The sequence below is a fragment of the Dryobates pubescens genome, chromosome Z (genome assembly GCF_014839835.1).
Source record: "Dryobates pubescens isolate bDryPub1 chromosome Z, bDryPub1.pri, whole genome shotgun sequence".
Classification (NCBI taxonomy): Eukaryota; Metazoa; Chordata; class Aves; order Piciformes; family Picidae; genus Dryobates; species Dryobates pubescens.
The window spans coordinates 62,676,980-62,699,676 of record NC_071657.1 but is presented as its reverse complement, the minus strand read 5'-3'; the positions used below and the strand labels follow the sequence as shown (position 1 = coordinate 62,699,676).

The window sequence follows — 22,697 nt, the reverse complement described above, 5'->3', positions numbered from 1 at the left end:
TTAAGGAAGAATTTACACAAGCATGTGAAAGCGCTTGTCACTTCTGAAAATCTTTATGTTCTAAATGATGTTTTATAACAGTCTCAATTTGTGACTCTTAGTGGGAATTTTCATGTGTAATTGCATTGCCTAGGGGCAAACAATGCCTGTAGAGGAATTTTGAAATAGTTTATGAGTAGACAATAGTTGAATTACATTTAAATTAAAACTTGACTAATGATAGTTTCTGCCAAGTGTTCTGTTTTGTGTGTTCTACTGGTAACTGCTGTGTGTATGTGCACATGACAGTAACAGGTAGAGACATGCTGTGAGGTGGTTTCAGATGGGTTAATATCAGGATTTTTAAAAAGGCTTTGGAATTGTCTTGTCTTGGTATTACCTTCTTTTTTCTCATACCTGTATAATTCCAAAGGAGTGCTATTCAGTAGGTTCCATGCATTTTTACTCCCTTGATTCACAGTGATTTTAATGGATATTTTTACATTAAAATTGTAATTGAAGCTTTTCAAGAAGAAAATAATTGAATGCTAGCACATAATGCTGTTCAGAGAATGTACTTATGTTCAGTCCCATCTGAGTTGGGAGCACACTTGTAACGTCACAGTGATAGCCCCATCCCTGGGTTCATTTGCAACAGTATTACTGAGGACCAAAATAAAGACAGAAGGGAGACTAAGGTCAGTTTCGTGTCCTGAGGGACAGGAAGTATGATGCTACCTGCAGTGTGTTACTTTCTCAGTGTTAATAGTCAATGTTGGCTGATAGAAAACCTTGCTGGGAAAAAATAAATAGCATTCTTGTGGGGGATGGTAACAGCAAAGTTAGATTTTTTTTAATTATTATTTTTTTCCCCCACTAAGTACTGTTTATATTCAATACAGGAAATAAAGGCGATGAAGAAAAAATTGAATGAGCTGTGTATAGATTTTAACAAAAACCTGAATGAGGAAAACACATTTCTTGTATTTTCTAAGGAGGAACTTGGTGAGTAGTTTGCTTGCTCTTTCCATTTCTTCAGCATTCCTGTTTCTCTGAAATAATCATTTTTGTCCCAGTGAACAATGATTAGATGAAGGGCAATTCTTTTTTTTCTTTTCTCTATTTCTTCTTCAATCCTTCCTCAAGGTCAGTTTAGAATTACCTTTCACAGGTGTGTTTTATCTCTTCATGTATTTGGCTTCCTGGAGTGTTTGCTTTGCATCAACACATTAGCATAGAAGTCCCACTTTTTTTCCATGATTTTAATCTTTTTTCTTTTTTTTCTTTTTTGTCTACTGTCAGACAATCCTCTGTGTATTATATTCCTTGCAGTTACTGGAGGAACTTTTCCACTCTGCAATATATTTTAGCTACTTCAACCATTTAAACTGATCTAGAGATTTCATGTGACAGAGAACTTGGGGAATCATTAGCCAAAAGGCATGGCGTAAAATGTGCTTTAATAACACCAGGTATTTTTAAACGTAATATTCAGGTTTTATCTGTGTGATGGGTTAACAGCCATCCTGAAAACAAGGCGGGGAAGGGCTTGCAAGTGCTTTGCCCTCCCTGCAGGGCGTTTTCCCCCTGGGAAACTGAGTCTGTTCCACTCCCCTCTCCCTGCCCAGATAGGGTATAAAAGGGAGGACATTGCAGCCATTGGCTCTCTTTTTGACTCCTGCCTTCCTGGAAGAGGGCTACTGCAGCTGCCGTCCTGCTTCTCTGGCATGTGGTCGGGCCTGATCCTTCTTCCTGCTGCCTCCACACCTCTTCAGAGAGACTGGTTTTGTATTCTTGTGGTTTTTTTTTTCCCCCCTCTCATCCATCCTTGTTCCTTGCTCTTGTGAACCTTACCTGTTATTGTTATATACATATATATGGATAGATATATTTTTATATATGTGTGTATATATATATTGTTTAAAGAAAAACTCTTTACCTCTCTACTTCCAAGCTGACTCCAAACTATTTCTTGGTGAATTTGCTCCTTCCCTTTCTTTTTTTCCCCTCTGTTGGGAGGGAGGAAGGGAGAGCGGGGGATGGATTCTCAGCTTTGCCCCCATCTGAGCTCTTAAGTCCCAGTTAAGGCTCAAACTACTACAATCTGATGGGCTTATATATATTTCTCTTTTGCTCGTTAGTGTTTCCAGCTTTCATTTTGCTTGGTTGTGATTTTAAAATGTTTTTGCAACTAATTGTAAAAAGAAGGTTTATATTTCCATGAAGATTTTGATGTCAAATTAGACTGCAGCCAAACAACTGTAAGAGTCTCGGTCATAGAGAAGATGGGAATAGGTAATTCTGGTAAACATTGTTTATTAAATTGTGTTCTATAGAAGGCCTTCCTGATGACTTTATTAAGAGTTTAGAGAAGACTGAGGAAGGCAAATATAAAATTACTTTAAAGTATCCCCACTATTTTCCTGTCATGAAGAAGTGCTGCATTTCAGAAACCAGGAGAGAAATGGAATCTGCCTTTAATTCAAGATGCAAAGAGGTATGTCATATATTGACTGTTCTACAGGGTGGTCTTTGACAGTTCCTTGCTCCAGTGTGTTCTGATGTCTAAAGACCTTAGAAGTTGATGATCTCTGTGTGTATATGTATTTTAATATTTCACTGGCACTGTAAATAGGAGTGGGATTTTGATCTTTTGCCAAATTCACCTACAGTGAATTACTGTAGGTGCTTACTGGCAGAATAGAATAGAATAGAACAGAAGAGACCAGGTTGTAAGAGACCTTCAAGATCATCACGTCCAACCCATCAACCAATCCAACCCACCTAAACAACCATGGCACCAAGCACCCCATCAAGTCTCCTCCTGAACACCTAAACCAATGATGGTGACTCCACCACCTCCCCAGGCAGCCCATTCCAATGGGCAATCACTCTCTCTGTATAGAACTTCTTCCTAACATCCAGCCTAAACCTCCCCTGGTGCAGCCTGAGACTGTGTCCTCTTGTTCTGGTACTGACTGCCTGGGAGAAGAGACCAACATCTGCCTGGCTACAACCTCCCTTCAGGTAGTTGTAGAGAGCCTCCTAGAGAAGGCCATCGGTAGTTTCTGTTGTGCTTTGGGATTCTTCGTAAGGAGAGAGTTACTGAAACTCATGTTTTAATTATGAAATCCAGGTGATTAAATGTGAAAGTAACACATTACATATTGATGAGAATTTTGGTTAGATGTTAAACCCCCCCTCATTTTTGCAAAATAATTATCTGAAAAAGGGATGGAAATATGCTTTACAGGAAGATGAAATAATGTCATAAATAACATGCTATTTACTGATGAGAGTAGGCACCTAGACAGGTACAAAAATAATTAAAAGGATAGAAAGGATAGAAGTGTCATTCACACCATTGTACCAACCATTCACTAGAGGACAATGACAGAGTTGAGCTTCTATATTTGAAGTGCCAGAAAATGCAAAGAATACAAAATCATGGTGCCAGTGGCACTAAGAACTGAACGCTGTGGGTCAGCACACTTGAAGGCCTTTGTGCTTAATGCAGCAGGACAATCTTTGACTCTAGTGCTTGAAAGTTTTTCCTTGAGAAATCTCACTTTTCCAGAGCTGGAGGTCAACACATTTGCTTTTTCAAGTTCTCAAGGATCCTCCACCAGGTCAGGGTCATGGGGTTTTGTGTTTCAGATCACTTTCTCTGACTGCTACTGTCAGTGGCAAAAGAGGGGAATTTGCAAAAAAGCTTTGAGTGTTGGCCCAATAGCTTTGCAGTGTTTTGTTACTACTAACAAGCCATTAAGCCCACTGTTAGCCTTTTCTCTGTTATCTCTCACATTTAAATGACAATAAAGGAAATACACCCTTTGCAGCAGTCTAAAATTTGTTACTATCCTAAAAGGAAATGCTATACCTCCAAGCTGAGAGGCACAGTCAGTGTGCCAGAGGGATAAGATTTCATCCAGAGGGAACTGGACAAGCTGGAGAAGTGGGCCCAGGTGAACCTTATGGGGTTTACCAAGGCTGAGTGCAAGGTCCTGCACCTGCGTTGGGACAATCCTCTTTATCAATAGAAGCTGGAGGATGATGTGATAAAGAGAAACCAGCCTTCTGGAAAAGGACTTGGGGGTACTGTTGGACAAGAAGTTGGACATGAGCCAACAATATGCGCTTGCAGCTGAGAAGGCTAATCATGTTCTGGGCTGCATCTGAAGAAGCGTGGCCAGCGGATATAGAGAGGTGATTCTGCCACTCTGCTGTGGTGAGACTTCACCAGGAGTACTGACTGTGTCCAGCCCTCAACAGCAGGTCCAGAGAAGAGCTACAGAAGTCATCAGGGGACTGGAGCACCTCTCTTACAAAGGGAGAGTTGAGGTTCTTCAGATAAATTGTAGTAAGGAGAGTAATGAGTAGAAAACTAACTATCTGCAATCAGATGCTGTGACAAACATTTCAAGAATCAAATTAAACCTACATTGTTCTATATTTATATCCTAAAGTGCTTAATTCTAAGTGATTGCTGTTTCTTATGATTATAGATATTCAGATAATTGTTTCAATAATGAGTGTTTTTTGCTTTTACTTTTAAAAATTTTCCTCCTTTTGTTTTTCAGGAGAACACAAAAATTCTTCAACAGTTGCTTCCACTAAGGGCAAAAGTAGCAGAACTTCTTGGTTATAATACACATGCCAACTTTGTCCTGGAGGTAAACACTGCAAAGAGCACAGATAACGTAACAGCCTTCTTAGGTTTGTTTTTATTTATAGACAATACTTTTTTATTCAATGTGGCAACATGACTCCTCAGCCGATTTAAATTTAATTTTGTAACTAGGTCACAGTGTCTGTCATGCTTAGATAGAATAAGAACTCTCTGTAGCCTCTGTTCTGGCATATGTTAGATTTTTATTTAGAGCATAGTAGTGCAAATGCAATTGCTCCAGAATGGGGAAACACAAGACAAAAACCTGAAAATAACCTCTTTGTGACAACCAATCTAGGCAAGCATTTGTCTTTCTCTGTCCTGAAATGCAGTTACCCTGATTTAGAACAAGAATAACATATGCAGCCTAAGCAGTTTTATCTATTCAAGAGGCTGTGTCACAGTTGCAGCCATTCATTCCCTTAGCTACAATTTTTTGTATGTCTGTAGCCTTAGTGTCTTTCTTTGGTACAACTGCCTTGAGTATAATGAAAGATAACAGCATGTGATGATGCAACTTCCATGGGCTGAATAAAAAAATCAAATCTGGAATGGTAGATTAAATCTGGATTTCAAAAGCCCCTATCATGGAGTTAGATCTCAAAACACAGATAGCATGAAAACTTGAAACATTCTACAAATTTGTAGTTATCCTGTTGATCTCAGTAGGTTTATGCTTTTGCATGGAGTTAACATCTTTCTGGAATTACTAGTTCCACAAAGGAGTATGCATTCTTTATTAAGGTGTCCTAAACAGTACTTAGGATTGCGTATTGATGTATCATATAAATAAACTCCCTAAAATAAGGTAGTACAACAATGAAGTCTGTTTAGTGGTAGTGAATTTTGCTGTTTATACATCAATAAAGCCATTCAATTGCACCTCATACTTCATCAATAATTCTGTTATTTTAATCCTATAATGGTGTGAGCTCAGCTCCATCTTTGGCAGTACCAATTATTTGTATACCTCTCAATGAAATTACAGTTAATTTTGATTTATAATTAAATGTTAGAGTTACTTGATTTTTATTTTTTAAGTGTAATTTCAGTAGCTTGGATTCTTCATTATACTTCATTCTAAATGGGCTTATGTAATCGGCTTATGTAATACAGTGTGGCCAGCAAGAGCAGGGAAGTCACTGTGCCCCTGTACTCCACACTGGTTAGGCCACACCTTGAGTCCTGTGTCCAGTTCTGGGCCCCTCAGTTTAAAAAGGCATTGAAACACTTGAACGTGTCCAGAGAAGGGCAACAAGGCTGGTGAGAGGCCTTGAGCACAAGCCCTATGAGGAGGGGCTGAGGGAGCTGGGATTGTTTAGCCTGGAGAAGAGGAGGCTCAGGGTGACCTCACTGCTCTCTACAACTACCTGAAGGGTGGTTGTAGCCAGGAAGGGGTTGGTCTCTTCTCTCTAGCAACCAGCACCAGAACAAGAGGACGCAGTCTCAAGCTGCACCAGGGGAAGTTTAGGCTTCAGGTGAGGAGAAAGTTCTTCACTGAGAGAGTCATTCACCGTTGTGCTGCCCAGGGAGGTGGTGGAGTCACCGTCCCTGGAGGGGTTCAGGAGGGGATTGGACATGGCACTTGGTGCCATGGTCTAGTCATGCGGTCTGTGGTGACAGGTTGGACTCGATAATCTTTGTGGTCTCTTCCAACCTTGGTGATACTGTGAATACTGGGTTGCCTTTTAGTTTTGAAGCTGACACACATTTTTAGTAATTTTTGTTGTGACTAACTTTTTGCAGTATGCAATCATAAACTTTTCATAAACACTGTGTTTCATGGCAAGGAAGAATGTGCATCAAATTAATTGTTAGCTTTAGTTTAGCTCTTTATACATCCTTAGCTGCAAGCGTGCCTGTATGATTTGCACTGCTTTGTTCATATATATTAATATTTCAAATCAATGTTTGTAAGCCAGTTTTAGGCTTGGGAAGAAGAGCATTCTGTCCTATGACATACTCTGAATTTAGCATAAAATGAATGGCAAACAGTATTGTCATGTACAGTGCCTTACAGCCTACTTAGCAACAGGAGTGGCAATTCCTAAATTTTAGGTACCTGTAATAATAACGGAACACCCATTAACCTGAATTGTTAAGGAAGCAAAAAAGTGTCTGGTAGTACAGAAATATTTACAGTTGTACAGTGTATTCTTTACTGGAGTTTCAGTAAGCTTTATATATTTTGTTTTCAATATATTGGATTCATAGTGCTATGATCATTTCTTATTGGAAAAAAATGAGGTCACAGAGATTAATATCCAATGGCATTGGTAGTCTAGAGCCAGCCATTGTACAGGCAAGAACTCTTTGATCTCTTGTTCTTTTATAGGACTCTAGGTAGAAGGAGTAATAGTTTTCAGTAGTTTTGCAGGATCTGGAGAGGAGGCTGAGTATCACACACAGTATCACAGTATCGCCAAGGTTGGAAGAGACCTCAAGGATCATCGAGTCCAACCTGTCATCACAGACTTCATGACTAGACCATGGCACCAAGTGCCACGTCCAATCTCCTCTTGAAGACCTCGGGGGATGGTGACTCCACCACCTCCCCGGGGAGCCCATTCCAATGGCTAATGACTCAGTGAAGAACTTTCTCTTTGCCTTTGCCTCGAGCCTAAACTTCCCCTGGTGCAGCTTGAGAGAGTGGAGACCTTCTCTACAGCTACTATACCTGAAGGTGTTTGAATTACCACCAGACTTGGTAGAAGTAGATAATGGTTGGACTCAACGATCATATAAAGTTCTTTTTCCAACCTAAACAATTCTATGCTTTTATAGGAATACACATAGTAGGGAACATAGAAGCTGATTCCCAGGCAATCTCTGTTTCAGATGATTTGAGTAAGAAGCTAAAACCATTGGTTGAGGAAGAAAGAGCATTCATTCTGGATTTGAAGAAAAAGGAATGTAAAGAAAGAAACGTTGATTATGATGGAAGAATCAATGCATGGGATCTTCATTATTACATGAACAAAACAGAAGAGCTGAAGTACTCCATAGATCAAGAAAAGCTGAAGGAGTACTTCCCAATTCAAGCTGTTACAGAAGGCTTACTGAATATATACCAGAAGCTCCTGGGACTTGTATTTGAGCAAGTAGAAAATCCTCATGTTTGGCATGACAGTGTTACTCTTTATACAGTAAAGGATAATTCAACAGGAGAAATGTTAGGGCAGTTCTATTTGGACCTTTACCCCAGGTAATTATGACTTAGTGTGTTATTTGAAGTATGTATTTTCCCTACTGACAAGATTATTACTGTGTTCAGTAAGTAGTCCTCTGAACTGTTTTCAGATTGTTCACACCTTTTTTTTTTCCAGTACAAATATGTTTCTTGCTTGTATTCAGGTTAGGAAGCATTACTATCCTTCCCCCCCAGCCCCCACCCCCCTTTGAAATTTTCTCCTTCCTAACTAACACTAAGTTTTACTTTTCATTTATACTGAACTGTTACTTCAGTCTGTTCAGGTCAATTATATTTCTATCTGCTAAGTGTTCCTAGTTTCTCCAGTTCCTTTTTACAGTTTTTATGTGTTTTTTGTACACTGTTGTCCAGACTGCTAAAGAAAATACCAAATAGATCAGAGCCAGGAATAAAGCTTGACCAAACCTTGGTATGTGGTTCCAGGTTGATCACTGTAGCTCTCCAGCTCTCATTGGTAGCTGTTTACAGCATCATCTGATTTCTGTCAGAGATTAGGAGACTAGACTGGTTTGACAGGATTTATTCTTTCTTAGACCTTTTTCATTGTTATTATTTTGTTGTTGATTTTTAAAAAAATTCTCTTTAGCAATTTATAAATTGGTTGATACTCTTTCAAAATAAAAATTGATTTAAGGCTTCATACAATGGTGCATAAATTGTTCTTTTTAAGATGGCCTCTTTGCCTGCTCCCTCCCTTTCTGTATATAATGTGAATTGCTGAAGCTCTTTGCTAGTAAAACTTCTAGTTAACTGCTGAGCCCTAAAGTAAAAGTTTCCAAATAATTTTTCTTTAAAATTTGGGAAATGCATTAAAGTGTATTATTTTCTCTTCTGTAATAGAAGAAAAAATACTGCTTCAGAGGACAAAACTTTGTCCTTTTAGCTACAGTAGCAGTTCAAAATAGAATTGGTATATGAATTGTATATACTTTCAGCATTTAAGTGAAAATGAGATTCTAATAAATCATAGAATCATAGAATGGTTTGGGTTGGAAGGGACCTTTAAAGGTCATCTAGCCAAAGCTCTTTTCCCATGCTGCTGTGAATCCTAAACTGATGCCATTTAAGTACTTTTTCACCCTTGTACTCTTCACAGGATCTTACACTTACTGAGTCTTAGAAGTAAGGAAAAGATGTAATTTATTTGTGTAAAGCTTTAAAAAGACACTCACTGATCATCCCTGTTCTTGATTAGGCTTCACTCTTCTGGTGAACAGGCTCATTCTTTGAACAGTGTCTGATGTATTTTCTTACACAGAGAAGGAAAGTATGGGCACGCAGCGTGCTTTGGTCTCCAGCCTGGCTGTCTTCTCTCTGATGGCAGCAGAATGCTGTCTGTAGCTGCCCTAGTAACCAACTTCACAAAACCTTCATCAGATCACCCATCATTGCTGCGACACGATGAAGTAAAGACATACTTCCATGAATTTGGTCATGTAATGCATCAAATATGTGCACAGGTTAGTGATGTTTCAATTCAATATAAGACTTTTTTCTCAACTGTTTCAAAGCAAGGTCTAAGTCTGTTTTCACAGAATGTTAGGGGTTGGAGGAAACCTTGAAAGATCATCTAGTCCAACCCCCCTGACGGAGCAGGATCACATACACCAGATCACACTGGAACACACCCAGGCGGGTTTTGAATAACTCCGAAGAGGGAGACTCCATAACCCCCGCGGGCAGCCTGTTCCAGTGTTCTGTCACCCTCACAGTGAAAAAATTTTTCCTCATGTTTGCATGGAACTTCCTGTGCCTCACCTTGCACCCATTGCCCCTTGTGCTGTTGTTGGGCATCACTGAGAAGAGCCTGACTCCATCCTCATGGCACTCACACTTTACATATTTATAAACATTAATGAGGTGGTTTCTAATTTTAGTAAAGTACATATGCAGGTTTTGGCTGTTCTTCTAAGTGGCAGGTTGTGAGGGGTTTTATGTATTCATTTTTATTTTAAAACTACACCACCTGCTTGTGGACACCATTTTCATAGGAATATATACTTTTGCATTTGAATCATGCAAGTTCCTGTGAGAAATACAGATCCATGTGTAAGGTAAAGAAAGTGTTGAGTGGTGGTTGCTTTCACAGACAGCTGGCTTGTTATTATTTCCAGTAGGATTAGCAAATTTTTTCCTTCTATTATAAGAGAAAAAAAAAAAAGTTGCTGTACCTAGGAGTGCAAATGAATTGTGAATCCAGATCACCTCTAATATTTTGGTATTTAGCTCTCTTGAGAGCTCTCTCTCCTGATATCTAAGGCATAAACCAAGTCTTGCTTTAGCTACTGTATTTTCTGCTCTCCTGCCTGACGGTGTTCTCACAATAACCAGAGTAACTGAAGCTAGTCTACAGACTTTGCATTAAGACATCAGTAAAGTTGTTTTATTTTTACTTACATGGAAAATTGATTCTGCCATATCATAAATTTATGATCTATGGTGGGTTGAAAATTTCCCCCAACATAAAATTGCCAGACCAGCTCAGTGGGAAAGCAAATGAAGCAGTATTTACAAGTAAAACTACAATCTAAAATACGGAATTCAATGGATGTGTAGAAAATGTACAATATTTACGATTTATAAACAGCACAAGAACTGCCCCCACCAGACAAAACCAGGGGGCTACTAATATCTTCCCCTTCCCTGCTTCCTTCCCCTGCCCTGTACACAGTAAAGGAGAGAAAACAGAGCAGAGTAGGGTTTGTTAGTACTTAGCCACAACAAAGCAAGGCAGCCAAGGTCAGCAAAGCCAGAAATCAGAGCTAGTATCTGCTAGAGCAAAAGGAAGTGAAAAGAAAGTTAGTGTACAAAAAAGTAACTTTTATGTTAGATATCTGTCCAATGGTATTATGTAGAACTTATTATTTTCCTTTTTACATCCAATGGTAATTTATTCACATTCTATCACTGTTTCTGTCTTATGTAAATAATTTTCAAGGTACAGCCTAAAACTACCACATTGGCCTAATGAGAATTTTACATATTGGGGAGAGACAACTCTTAGTATTCATTCACACAAAAAGATATGCATAATTATGGTCAAATCCAGATTTGATGTAGCAATGTTTTAATCTTCTTTATAATCAAGTATCAATTAATAAAATCAGAAAAATATGACACATTAGATTTTAATGTTAATGATTTGCATAATGTTGAAGTTTAAAATACAAGGACTATTTGATCGATTATTTGATCATCTTCACTCTAAGACAGGTGTTTTTGGGCTCAAATATCAAGAATCAAAACCTGTTCTTCCTTTTAACCTACCTATAATTTGTTTATAAATGAGACACCTTTGGCGTCAGTACAAGGTTAACTGCAACATTTTCGTAATCAATCCAGATGAGCCTGGGTGTTGCAGAGCTCCTTCTGGGCAGTGCAAGCCAACAGTTCCAATACATATGTGGAATGGCATGGAATGGAATGGACCGGCCTGGACTGGACTGGATTGGAAGAGACCTTCAAGATCATCATGTCCAGCCCATCATCTAACACCACCTAATCAACTAAACCATGCAACCAAGCACCCTATCAAATCTCCTCCTAAACACCTCCAATGATGGTGACTCCACCACCTCCCCAGGCAGCACATTCCAATAGGCAATCACTCTGTGAAGAATTTCTTCCTAACATCCAGTCCTTCATTTGCTGGGGAATTGCACATAGATCAGAGAGCCCTGCTTCCCAGTTTTCTCTGCCACTGCTTGAGGTGATTCCTGTTTGCATAGGTATAAATTACTGTGGTAATTTTTTTTGGTAAATTGTTATTTCCAGGTGTGCAAACTTGCTACTCCCATGTAGGAACATCCTGTTTTCTGGGATGGATGGTGCAAAGCACCATCTTGTTTCATATCATGATCTGTTTAAGCATGTTAAAATTTGACATTTAAAGAGTATGAGAGAATTGGACTGGGTGGGAATCTGTGAGCTGCTAGTAAAGGTCACCTTTTAGAGACTGCTCCTTGTAATAATGTACTGGACATCTGCTGGAAAGTGAGATGTCAGGGCAGGAGGGGGATTGTTTATGTGGTGAGGGAAAGAGAGCTATTGAAGTACATTACATCATATGTAGCCAGGAGGGGGTTGGTCTCTTCTCCCGGGCAACCAGCACCAGAACAAGAGGACACAGTCTCAAGCTGCACCAGGGGAAGTTTAGGCTCAAGGTGAGGAGAAAGTTCTTCACTGAGAGAGTCATTAGCCATTGGAATGTGCTGCCCAGGGAGGTGGTGGAGTCACCATCCCTGGAGGCGTTGGAGAGGGGATTGGACGTGGCACCTGGTGCCATGGTCTAGTCATGAGGTCTGTGGTGACAGGTTGGACTCGATGATCTTTGAGGTCTCTTCCAACCTTGGTGATTCTGTTATTCTGTGTGAAATGTCTTAATATTTTTGTTAGTGTGGTGCACTTGTGTAAGGATATCTAGAGGCTTGCATCTCACTTGCCTTTTGCTGTAGCCACTTCTATCGTAATTTCTTCCCCTGTGATGCTTTAGAGCTTTCCTTCATAGCTGCTGTTCAGCAAGTACAGTAAGAAGGGCTGGTGTGTTATAACAATGGATTCAAGCAACATACAAGTATAAATGAAAGCAAATGTTTTCCTTTTCTGCTGTTCTGAAGGCATTACAGAGGAAGATATGCAGGTGGTCAGTTCCATGTTATGTCCTATGTTAAACCATTTTTTTTGTAACCCTGCAAGAAAGTAAGTTTGAAAGTACTCTATAGTACTCCTCTGGGTGTTTGTTCTGTGATGGAGGCTGGAACCTAAGAATATCTACAGCCCTTAGAGAGGGTATTCAGCAAATTCAGATTTCTCATTTTCTTTTAGTACTTAAAACATTGTCTTAGCATGTTGAGAAATTGACTTGACAAGAGGAAGTAAATTTATTACAGGACAGACGTGGAGTGAAACATTTTCTGTTGGCATGTGAACAACTGTCTTTCAAAAATGACTTTATTTTTAGAAATAATTTGGACTTGGAATATATTTTAATGAAGATTTTTAACTGTACAGAGCTTTTCATCAAAATCAGTATTTAGACGAGTGTGGTGGGTTGAAGTTTCCCTCCCCAGCATTAACTTTGCCAGACCAACTCAGTTAGAAGCAAATGAAGCTGTATTTATAAGCAAGAACTACACTGTACAAAGGAATGCAATTAATACATACAAAATATACAGTACTTACAATATTATACAGGTATTTACAATTAGCAAACAACATGAAAACCCCTTTGGTCAGAGACCAGGGAAGCCGTTCCACTGCCCCCTCTCCCCCTTCCCCCCTCCCTTTTACTTTGTGGTAATAGAATAAAATTTTGTAACAATTTATAAGTTACATAATTGTCATCAGACAGCTGTGGAAACATTTGTATTGCTGTCATAACCTAAAAGGTAGAAATCAATAGTATTAAGAAAACTGAAGCAGTGGTTCACACTGGTAGAGAATGCTGCAAATACTTACAGAGTAGTCTGGGGTTTTTTTGATAGATTGAAATTCTTTTAACTGAATTTTTCCCCTCCTTTCTTTAAAATTCATATTTTATTATTGACTTGTTCAAATTGCTACTTTCAATTCCATTTTCATTTACTACAGTGATTTTTTTTTTCCTTTTTAGACTGATTTTGCTAGGTTTAGTGGAACTAATGTGGAAACAGACTTCGTAGAAGTACCTTCACAAATGTTTGAGAACTGGGTGTGGGAAAAAGAACCACTACAGCAAATGTCAAGACATTATAAAGATGAGAGCCATGTTGGAGATGCTCTCCTTGAGAAACTTGCTGCCTCTAGACTGGCTAATACAGGTATCTCTCTGTCCTCTCTCCTTGCTTTATACATTTAAAAATATGGGATTTAAAAGTCGGTGGGAAACATTAAAGAAAAATATAAAAATGCATGGATGGCACCAGCAATAAAGGCTTTGATGACAGATACCACTAACTGCAGGAACAGTAGCAGCTCTGATTTTCCAGGCTACACACAGTACAAAATACTTTTGTATTCCTTTCAGTGTGACTCTAATCTACCAACTCTGCTCATTGAAAATTGGAGGTGGAGGGGAAGGGTTTCTGTTGGTTTTGGTGGTGTTTTCCTGGTAGCCCAGGGCAGACACTGTATGAATACAGTATCACATTTTGTGCATTTATCATCTGCATTTGATTTGCATGTGACCCTTGACAGACATGGAAGTCATTTCCAAACTTCGTGGACATACATAATGTATCCCAGGCAGAAGTGTTGTAGGCCTACATTGCTCAAACAGCCTTCAACTTCTCAATTCAGGATCTTAAGTCCTTGTTCTCTACCTTTGCTGCAGATGCGCTGCTTACCCAAACTAAGCTCCCAATTCTTTCCTCCTTCCATATCTTGTACCATCTCACATGTATCTCCAAAATGAAAATGCAGTCTCATGTCATTATCTATCATCTTTGTGTTATTCTGTCACTCTTGCCCCTCTGTCCCTATAATCAGGATTCCCACAATATTGTAGCCTTACTGGTTAATGGTACAATTTGTCATTAAGCAACTGCTGTTTATTTCATACTGCTTCCCTATGCTGAGGAAGAGGTCTTTGTCCTTTTGGCATGTACAGGCACTGTAGCTATATAAACATTTTGTCTGAGTAAGGGTTCATGTATGGTAGCCGCTTAAAAAAGTCTGCAGCAACTGCAGCGCAGCAATTTTTTCAGTTGTTTGAGGTGTCTTAGGGTAGATAAATTTGCTACCATCTGTACAAAATGGTGTACTGTAGGAGAGGACAACTGATAATGCAATTTTAAATACTGAAGTTTGCTTTGTAACTATCTGTGAGTAAAATAATGCTTGAAAAGATGACAGTTCCTTAATAAAATTCCCTAATAATGTTTCCTTAATAAATATGCCTCTGAAATTTTTGTAACTGGAGTAATTCAGATGGAAATCACGTAACTCCCAAGTTCTTTCCATGTTTAAAATTCTAATAATTTAGTGTGTATGTTAAGAACTTTGAATGGAAGGCTCTGAAGAAACTCTTATCTACTTTGATGCTAGTTAATTGAATGTTCTTACCCCATTAGGCCTTCTAACCCTCCGCCAGATTGTTTTAAGCAAAGTTGACCAGGCACTTCATACAACACCATCTGTTGACCCAGCAGATGAGTATGCTAAATATTGTATGGAGATTCTAGGAATTCCTGCCACTCCAGGTATGTTAATATGAAGCTTTTATAGACCATGGGCAAATGGTTTCATTAAACATGCTTTTCCGTCCTAATAATGCTTGTCAAATGAAAAAAACAGTTGTTTGTAAAAGTATCTACTTCTGTGACACTGAAGTAATTACTTTGAAACTTGAGGGGGTCTTAGTGATTGGTTCTGAAGGAAGATTAAAGTAAATATAAAACTAAACCTTTTGCAGGTTATATTTTAGGGTTACTGTCCTGAAGGGTCAAACCCCCAAACATGCCCCAGCCCAGACAATGAGCTAAGAACGTAAGAATATGCTAATCTGGACAGTTCCTGGGGTCCAGATGGCCAAGGCAAGTGTATAGCACTTGTGATTAACAGTGTAAGCATATGTGAGTGTGTAAATCTGGACACTTCCTGAGGTCCAGGTAAACATGTACCACATGTAACTATGTAACACAGCTGTGAACTCTGTGTGCCCCTGGGCATGTTTGGATATGCCCCATCCCATAGGTATAGTTATCAGGGTTCTGTGTACCAAAGGGCGTTAGTTAGAAGTCAGGCAACTTGCCTTGTTCTCACCCAGCAAGCAATTAGAGCCAAATTCTGCCAGAGTAGCATCTGAGGGCCTGGTTACGGCAAAGAGACAAGAGCCAAATGCTGCCTCAGTAGCAGCTGAAGAATCTGCTCTAGCAGACCAACAAGTTCACCCAGGCCTTGCACCTGGACCAAGGCAGAAAGGGGAATAACTCCAAGGGAATTGAATCCCAGAAGAGGCTGCAGCCCAGTGATGGAGCACACAAGAGAGAGGCCCCTTAGCCCTCTCCAAGCCAAGGATTGCCCCAATTATAGCCACAGCATCTGGGAAGATACTGGATGGAGCAAGCTGTGAGTACCTGACTGATCTGCCATGGAATCCCATTTGTGGGAAAACCAGAGATCACAGCACCTGTTTGAATAGAATAGAATTAACCAGGTTGGAAAAGACCTTTGCGATCATTGAATCCAACCCATCATCCAACACTATCTAATCAACTATTAAACCATGGCACCAAGCATCCAGTCTCTTTCTAAACACCTCCGGAAATGTTAGATCTGTGCTTAAATCATCTGTCTTTATATGTGGAGTGTAAAACTCACAACCAAATAATTGAACCTGTGAATACAGTTTGTAAGTCAGTCATGGTGGTGTTTGAAGATACCACCGCCAGGAAATATTAATTATAAAACACAAAAAAAATACACATTTTCTTAAATTTATGGTGCAGTGAGAACTAGGGTATTCAATGGTGGGATACCTTCACAAGATAAATTGTGTAATTATGGCCTTAGATTTGGAATGGACAAAAGAAAATTGCAAAAATCCAAATTGTGTTGTTGGGAAAGTGGCTGAAAGCTCCAGTGAGCCAGGCAGTGACCATGCTGTAATTCTGGGTGCTTGTATAGTGTCAGCACTGGATGAATTCAAAAACTATGAGGAAAAGATTCGGTATTATAAGGAAAAGGCTGAGTCTTATGATGAAAGGATTCTTTATTTGGAAAAAGAATGAAAAGATGAAAGGGCACTGACCCAGAGACTTCACGATTTAGTTGCCATGCAAAGTAAAGAACTGGCTGAAGCTTTAAAAACACGTGATGCAGCTAGATTCTTGCCGCTGACTTTTCCCGTTTATGGGTGACCAGAACCGCAGCTGCGCAGAGAGAACTTTAAAGTAACAATCTTCAAAGCAGCTGTTCCAGGCGCTGCAGACCAGGAAAGAAACCCTGCCCCTCTGAGAATGGAGCAAAACCTCAAGGGCGCCTGAGGAAATAGATCCGCCTGCAACCCAAAGAAAGTTCAAAGAGTTATGAGCCAGAGACCAAGACCCACTTACCCCAGAGGGGAGAGAAGCTGCCAAGATAAGGCAAGACCAGCCTGAGGAGCTGTGAGAAACTCAGCCAGCAAGGACATCTCACCTGAATCACCAGAAATCAACCCCGTGAGCGAAGCAGGCAAAAAGCCCCTGAACGGTGCAAACAGCGCAAGCTGCCGAAGGAAAAGCCTCAGAGCCAGGCTGGACTGGCCGCCCGGCAGGAGGGAAAAAGGTCACCCGCTATGAGCTACAGAAGGAAAGGGAAATGATCTACAGCCAGCACCACAAAAGGCAGCCTAGAAGAGAAAGCCCCGAGCTCCTGTATGCCATGCGAAATGTGTGTTTCGTGGTTTGAAGATACCACTGCAGGAAATACTAATTATAAAATACATTAAAATATACATTGTTACTACAGTGACGTGATGTGAATGCCACCCTAATATTCTATCGTATCTGTTGAATGTGCATCTGAAGTGAGAAACTGAGTTTACTTTGTCAAGACAGCTTATATAAATTCAGTAATTCAGATTGAAGTATTGAAGTAACTGCATTTGTTTTAAATAAATGTATCTACTTTTCAAGGAACAAACATGCCAGCTACTTTTGGGCATCTGGCAGGTGGTTATGACGGTCAGTACTATGGATACCTGTGGAGTGAAGTGTTTTCAATGGACATTTTTTATAGCTGCTTTAAACAAGAAGGAATAATGAATCCAAAGGTAGGTGTTGAATACTTTTTACTGAAGACTCTCCTACTTTGAAACCACTTTTATTGCAATTATGATCCATAGATACAACATCTCAAGTGCTTCCTTTATACCTGTCAAGTTCAGATCAACAACCACAAATGTGTATAAGTAACTTGCTTTAGAAAATCATCTTAACATTTCCAAGACTACTTGGAACTTAATACAACTCTTAGTCACATATTTAATACTATATTATGACACTTTTAAGGCATGTGTCACATTGACTAATGCCTTCCTCTTTCATTTTAGACTGAAAAAATATATTCTCCCACTGCAGGAGCAGATGCATATTCTTGTACTGTGAAAGCTGTGTAATAATGGTGCTCTATTTCCATTAGTAGTATCTTAAGTATGTGGTACTTTTATGTTATTTAGAAAACAGAATTTATTTTGGGCTAACTCTTTTCATAGCACAGTGTAACTTATCCATAGATTCATAGACCTTAAAAGATCATCTAGTTCCAACCCCCTGCCATAGGCAAGGACACCTTTTGCTAGACCAGATTGCTCAAGCCTCATCCAGCCTAGCCTTGAACACCTTCAGGGAGGGGGCATCCACAAGCTCCCTGGGTAACCTGTTCCAGTGTCTCACCACCCTCGCTGTAAAGAAGTTCTTTATAACATCCATTCTAAATGTACACTTTTCCAATTTAAATCCATTCCCTCTCATCCTGTCACTACACGCCCTTCTAAAAAGTCCTTTCCAGGCTTTCTTGTAGGTTCCTTACAGGTACTGGAAGGTTGCTATAAGTTCTCCCTAGAGCCTTCTCTTTAGGTTGAACAACCCCAACTTTCATTGCCTGTCCCCATAGGGGAGGTGCTCCAGTCATCTTTGTGCCCCTCCTCTGGACCCACTCCAGCAGTTTAATGTCCTTATGATGGGGGCACAAGAACTGCACACAGTATTCCATGGGGGGTCTCACAAGAGCAGAACAGAGGGGCAGAATCTCCTCTTTTGTCCTGCCAGTCACACTTCTTCTGATACAGCCCAGGATGTGGTTGGCCTTCTGGGCTGCAAGTGTACATTGCCAGCTCATACTGAGTTTTTCATTCCCTGACATCCCCAAGTCCTTCTCCTTGAGACAGCTCTTGAGCCACTCCTTGCTTAGCCTGTATTTGTGCTTGGGATTGCCCTGACCCACAAGTAGGACCTTACATTTGGCCTTGTTGAACTTCATGAGGTCAGCTTGGGCCCACATACCAACTCTGTCCAACTCCCTCTGGATGGCATCCCTTGCCTCCAGTGTGTCAACTGGAGCATACAGCTTGGTCATCTGCAAACTTGCTGAGGGTGCACTCAATCCCACTGTCCATGGCACTGACAAAGATGTTGAACAACACTGGTCCCAGTACCAACCCTTGGGGGATGGCACTTGTCACTGGTCTCTATTTGGACATTGAGCCATTGACCACAACTCCGAGTGTAGCCATGTAGCCAATTCTTTATACAGCAAGTGGTCCACCTCTCAAGTCCGTGTATTTTCAGTTAGGTAACCAAAATGGCATGTGAGTCACTTTACACAAGTCCAGGCAGATGACATCACTTGCTCTCCCTTTATCACTAATGCTCTGACTCCATCATAGAAAGCCACCAGGTTTGTCAGGCATGATCTGTCCTTGCTCAAGCTATGTTTGTTACTACTAATCATCTCTTCATTGTCTGTGTGCCTTAGCAAAGACTTCAGGAGGATCTGCTCCATGATCTTACCAGGCACAGAGGTGACTTGCAAATTTTTTTTCTCTTTAGTTTTTCTCCAAGTGGCTTCTGAAGTTCAGATCTAGATGAGGTTCTAGGTTTACAGGTGTTTTTTTTCCCTCCCTTGTGCAATTCTCCAGCTTCTGCTGCCAGCAGAAACAGGATAGTTAGGTGGTTAGCAGTCCTGCCAATTCTGTCAACCTCTCTTATTTTTCAGAGATTATAGTATTAGACTGGTTAGTTGAGATGCTGAAGTTCTACCATGGGAAAGACCATTCTGTTTTCCTGATCCTCTTAAGTGTCTTCTGCATTCAGGAGCCAGCACTAGTTCTTCCCTTCAGTGAATGCATATAAGAGAGAAATAGAGAGGAGAAAGTGCTTGAGTTTTGTGTTTCTCTCCTGGAATTTCCCTTCATTCATCCCTTTCTTTATCATAGCCACCAGTACTTCTAGGGCTGTCACTCCTTCTAGAGGGTGGAGAAAGTAAACAAGATCAGGCTTTTACCTGAAGAGAGGAGTCCAAAGAGGAGATGGGGTAGCTAGAAAACTGAAGCAGTGAGTAAGCTAATAAAACCCTAAAGGAGTTTTATGAAGAAAAGCAGTAAAATGAATATTTTAATTGAGGTGGTGACAGAAGTTGTGGATGTCAAGATTGATTTTTTAAGTGCTTGGGATTTATGATAGGTACATATGAGAATAAGCATACCTACTTATTCACTGGCAATGTTGTGACTTGTAAACAAGTGCAGGAAAGAAGAAACGGTAAGTTAAATGAGAGAATAAAATAACTTCATAATAAATGTTGCTCATACAGATCTTAAAAGTAGCTTTTGGGAAGTGGTCAGACTTACTGGCCTTTTTTAACTGCTAGCAGTTGGAAAAGATGGATAAGAGTGCTGCTGGTGCCAGACTTGTGGGACTTTGAGTCAGTTCTCTGCTCTGACACACACCCCACTAGTGTCATCACAGACTTCTGTTTGCCTTACTCCCTAGTCTCAAAACTTTTTCTGAGTGATTTTATAATCAAAATCCTAAGCTATAATCTTCCAGAATCCCTCTGTAACCTTTACTTCTCCTGAAAGATGAAAGTGTCTTTTATTAGGATTTGGTTTGTTTGTTTGTTTGTTTTTGGTGGTGGGGACTTCTGTCGTCTTTTCTGGTGTGTTGCAGGACTGTAAGAATATTTGTCATGGTTCAGCTAAAAGGCAACTAGCGCCTCTTGTAATGTGAAGCCTGCTATCCAGGCTAAGAAGTGAGGAAGAAAAGTGATTATTTCATGTGTCAAGTATCAAGTGGCATGTGCCACTTGCTCTCTAGTTATGTGTGCACACATACTTTGGTTGAGTGCTCATGTAACTTCAAGGGTAACCCTTTTCAGAGCAGTGCTATCTCCTCAAATTGGTTTACTCTCATCTTCGTTTCATTATTTACATTCATGGAGGTGTAAGAGAGTTCCACAAGATGGGACAAACAACCTTTCATAAATAGATACTAGATACCAAAACATTTTTTGTAGTTACTTATGTTGCATTATATCCAGATTTAGACTAGTCTTTAGAACAGCAGGAAAGGAGAACAGTAATGGTATTATGACTAAGGCTTTTAGAATTTGCCTTACCTCTTTCTGTTAGAATAAAACCTCTCATCCTGTTTTAAGCAGCAGTTCTCAAAATTGTTTTCAAAGAATATATGTATAAAAATTCTTTAGCAAACAACTCTACCTTTATTGCTTGTCAGACAGCTCAGTTGTTGCACAATATCTGAAATAATCTCTGGTCTCCCTATAACTGAGCAATGTGCTGTCTCTGGAAAGACATCGACAAGGATTCAAGTTACTCAACACTTTAAATGCTATCTTCATTTGCTGCTGCTGTTGAGGAAGCTTAACAGTGCTTCAGTGAATTTCATTTTATTTTTTCATGTTAGTTTTTTCCAGCTGCAATTCAGATTGCACAATTGGCAATGCAATTAAGTCATGAAATTTCATCAGTTAAAAAGATCTACTCTTGATTTTGTAGTACAGCTATCAGGAAGTGGAGTGGTCCTGTAATCTTGTAGCTTCAATTATGAATGGGAAGTATATAGGTGTATATATACAATGACTAAAAGGTAGACCTTTTTTTTCTTCAACACCAGAAGCATCTGGGACATTACACAAAGTAACATTTTGTCATTGATAATCATGTCTCACAAGCCCAAATTTCTCCAGATATGTTCTTGTATGACCTCCTTAGTGTTGTCTCAGAAGCTTGGTTCATTCTTTTTAAAGGAACCCATTCCTTCTGGAGTAATAATGTTTCATCCTGAAAATGAAACCTTAAGTCTCCTTTACTTTAAGACACTGAATAAGGGAGTTAAACTTGTTCTTGTATAATATGTATGTATGTGCCATGTCATTACCCAGTGCTATATCTGTATCTGAATTGTCATCTCTGTTCTTCAAACAGAGATTAATAAAAGAGGAATCATGAATTAGGAGATAACTGATGTTACATTTGCTTTTCCTGCCAGTCACTCATGGTGGTAATCCATCACTGAAGATTGTGTGGAGATAGTGTGTGCACTATGCTTTATAGAATGTCCTCCATACAAGGTGTGATTGTATATTCCGAAAGAGTGTAGGACCACAAGGAAAATTATTTCTTCAGGAACAGGCTAAAAAAAATTCTGCTCCCTTGAATTCCTCTAGTAGAAGTAAATTATTTGTGGTGTATCCTGATCTGGTATTAGTACAGTCTGAGGGGAGTACAGGATTAGTACAGAATGAGGGGAGGTGTTACATCATGAGAGGGTTTTTTCAACTATGCACCAAATACAGTTTGCAAGATAAGAAATACTGACATTCTGCTTTGCCTTTTATCAGGCTGGGATGAAATACAGAAACCTCATTTTGAAACCTGGAGGATCCTTGGATGGGATGGATATGCTGCAAAATTTCTTGAAGCGTAAACCAAGCCAGAGAGCTTTCTTATTGAGTAAGGGATTATCTGATCAGTGAAATTATGGTTCCTTTGTAATAGCACAGAAGTACTGGATTAGCTGGAAATGTCAGAGTAGTTCATATCTTAACTGGGTCACTTTTTTTTTTTTTTTTTTTTTTTGTATAAATAACTCCAATTTAAAAAAAATAAAATTGTGTGGGACTACAAAATTCAACACATCAGGGAAGAAATTCTGAGATGTGCCAAAGCTGAGGAATTTGGATGTAATTTTTTTTAATTGTTACAGTACAATGCCATTCAGTATAAGAAGCTGATGCCATGTTTTTCTTTTCATAGATGTACTTAAGCTATGTCTTGTGAATGAATTTTGAAACTGAATGGGGATAAAATGACACTACCAGCAATAAAAGAAAACTATTCATTCTTATTCTGTGTTCTTC

General features: G+C 39.6%; 1 protein-coding gene across 2 annotated transcripts in view; it reads left to right on the top strand.

Annotated features, from left to right (window-relative positions):
• Positions 1-22,397, top strand: part of NLN (neurolysin) — a 35,048-nt gene extending 12,651 nt beyond the window's left edge. For both annotated transcript variants that reach the window (XM_054178810.1, XM_054178809.1), the window contains exons 5-13: positions 882-984; positions 2,316-2,476; positions 4,560-4,695; positions 7,487-7,853; positions 9,118-9,319; positions 13,471-13,657; positions 14,909-15,037; positions 17,453-17,589; positions 22,179-22,397. In XM_054178810.1, the coding sequence (XP_054034785.1) occupies positions 882-984; positions 2,316-2,476; positions 4,560-4,695; positions 7,487-7,853; positions 9,118-9,319; positions 13,471-13,657; positions 14,909-15,037; positions 17,453-17,589; positions 22,179-22,313 (1,557 nt within the window). In that variant the 3' untranslated portion in view covers positions 22,314-22,397. The remainder of the gene's footprint in view (positions 1-881; positions 985-2,315; positions 2,477-4,559; positions 4,696-7,486; positions 7,854-9,117; positions 9,320-13,470; positions 13,658-14,908; positions 15,038-17,452; positions 17,590-22,178) is intronic.
• The last annotated feature ends 300 nt before the right edge of the window (positions 22,398-22,697 follow it).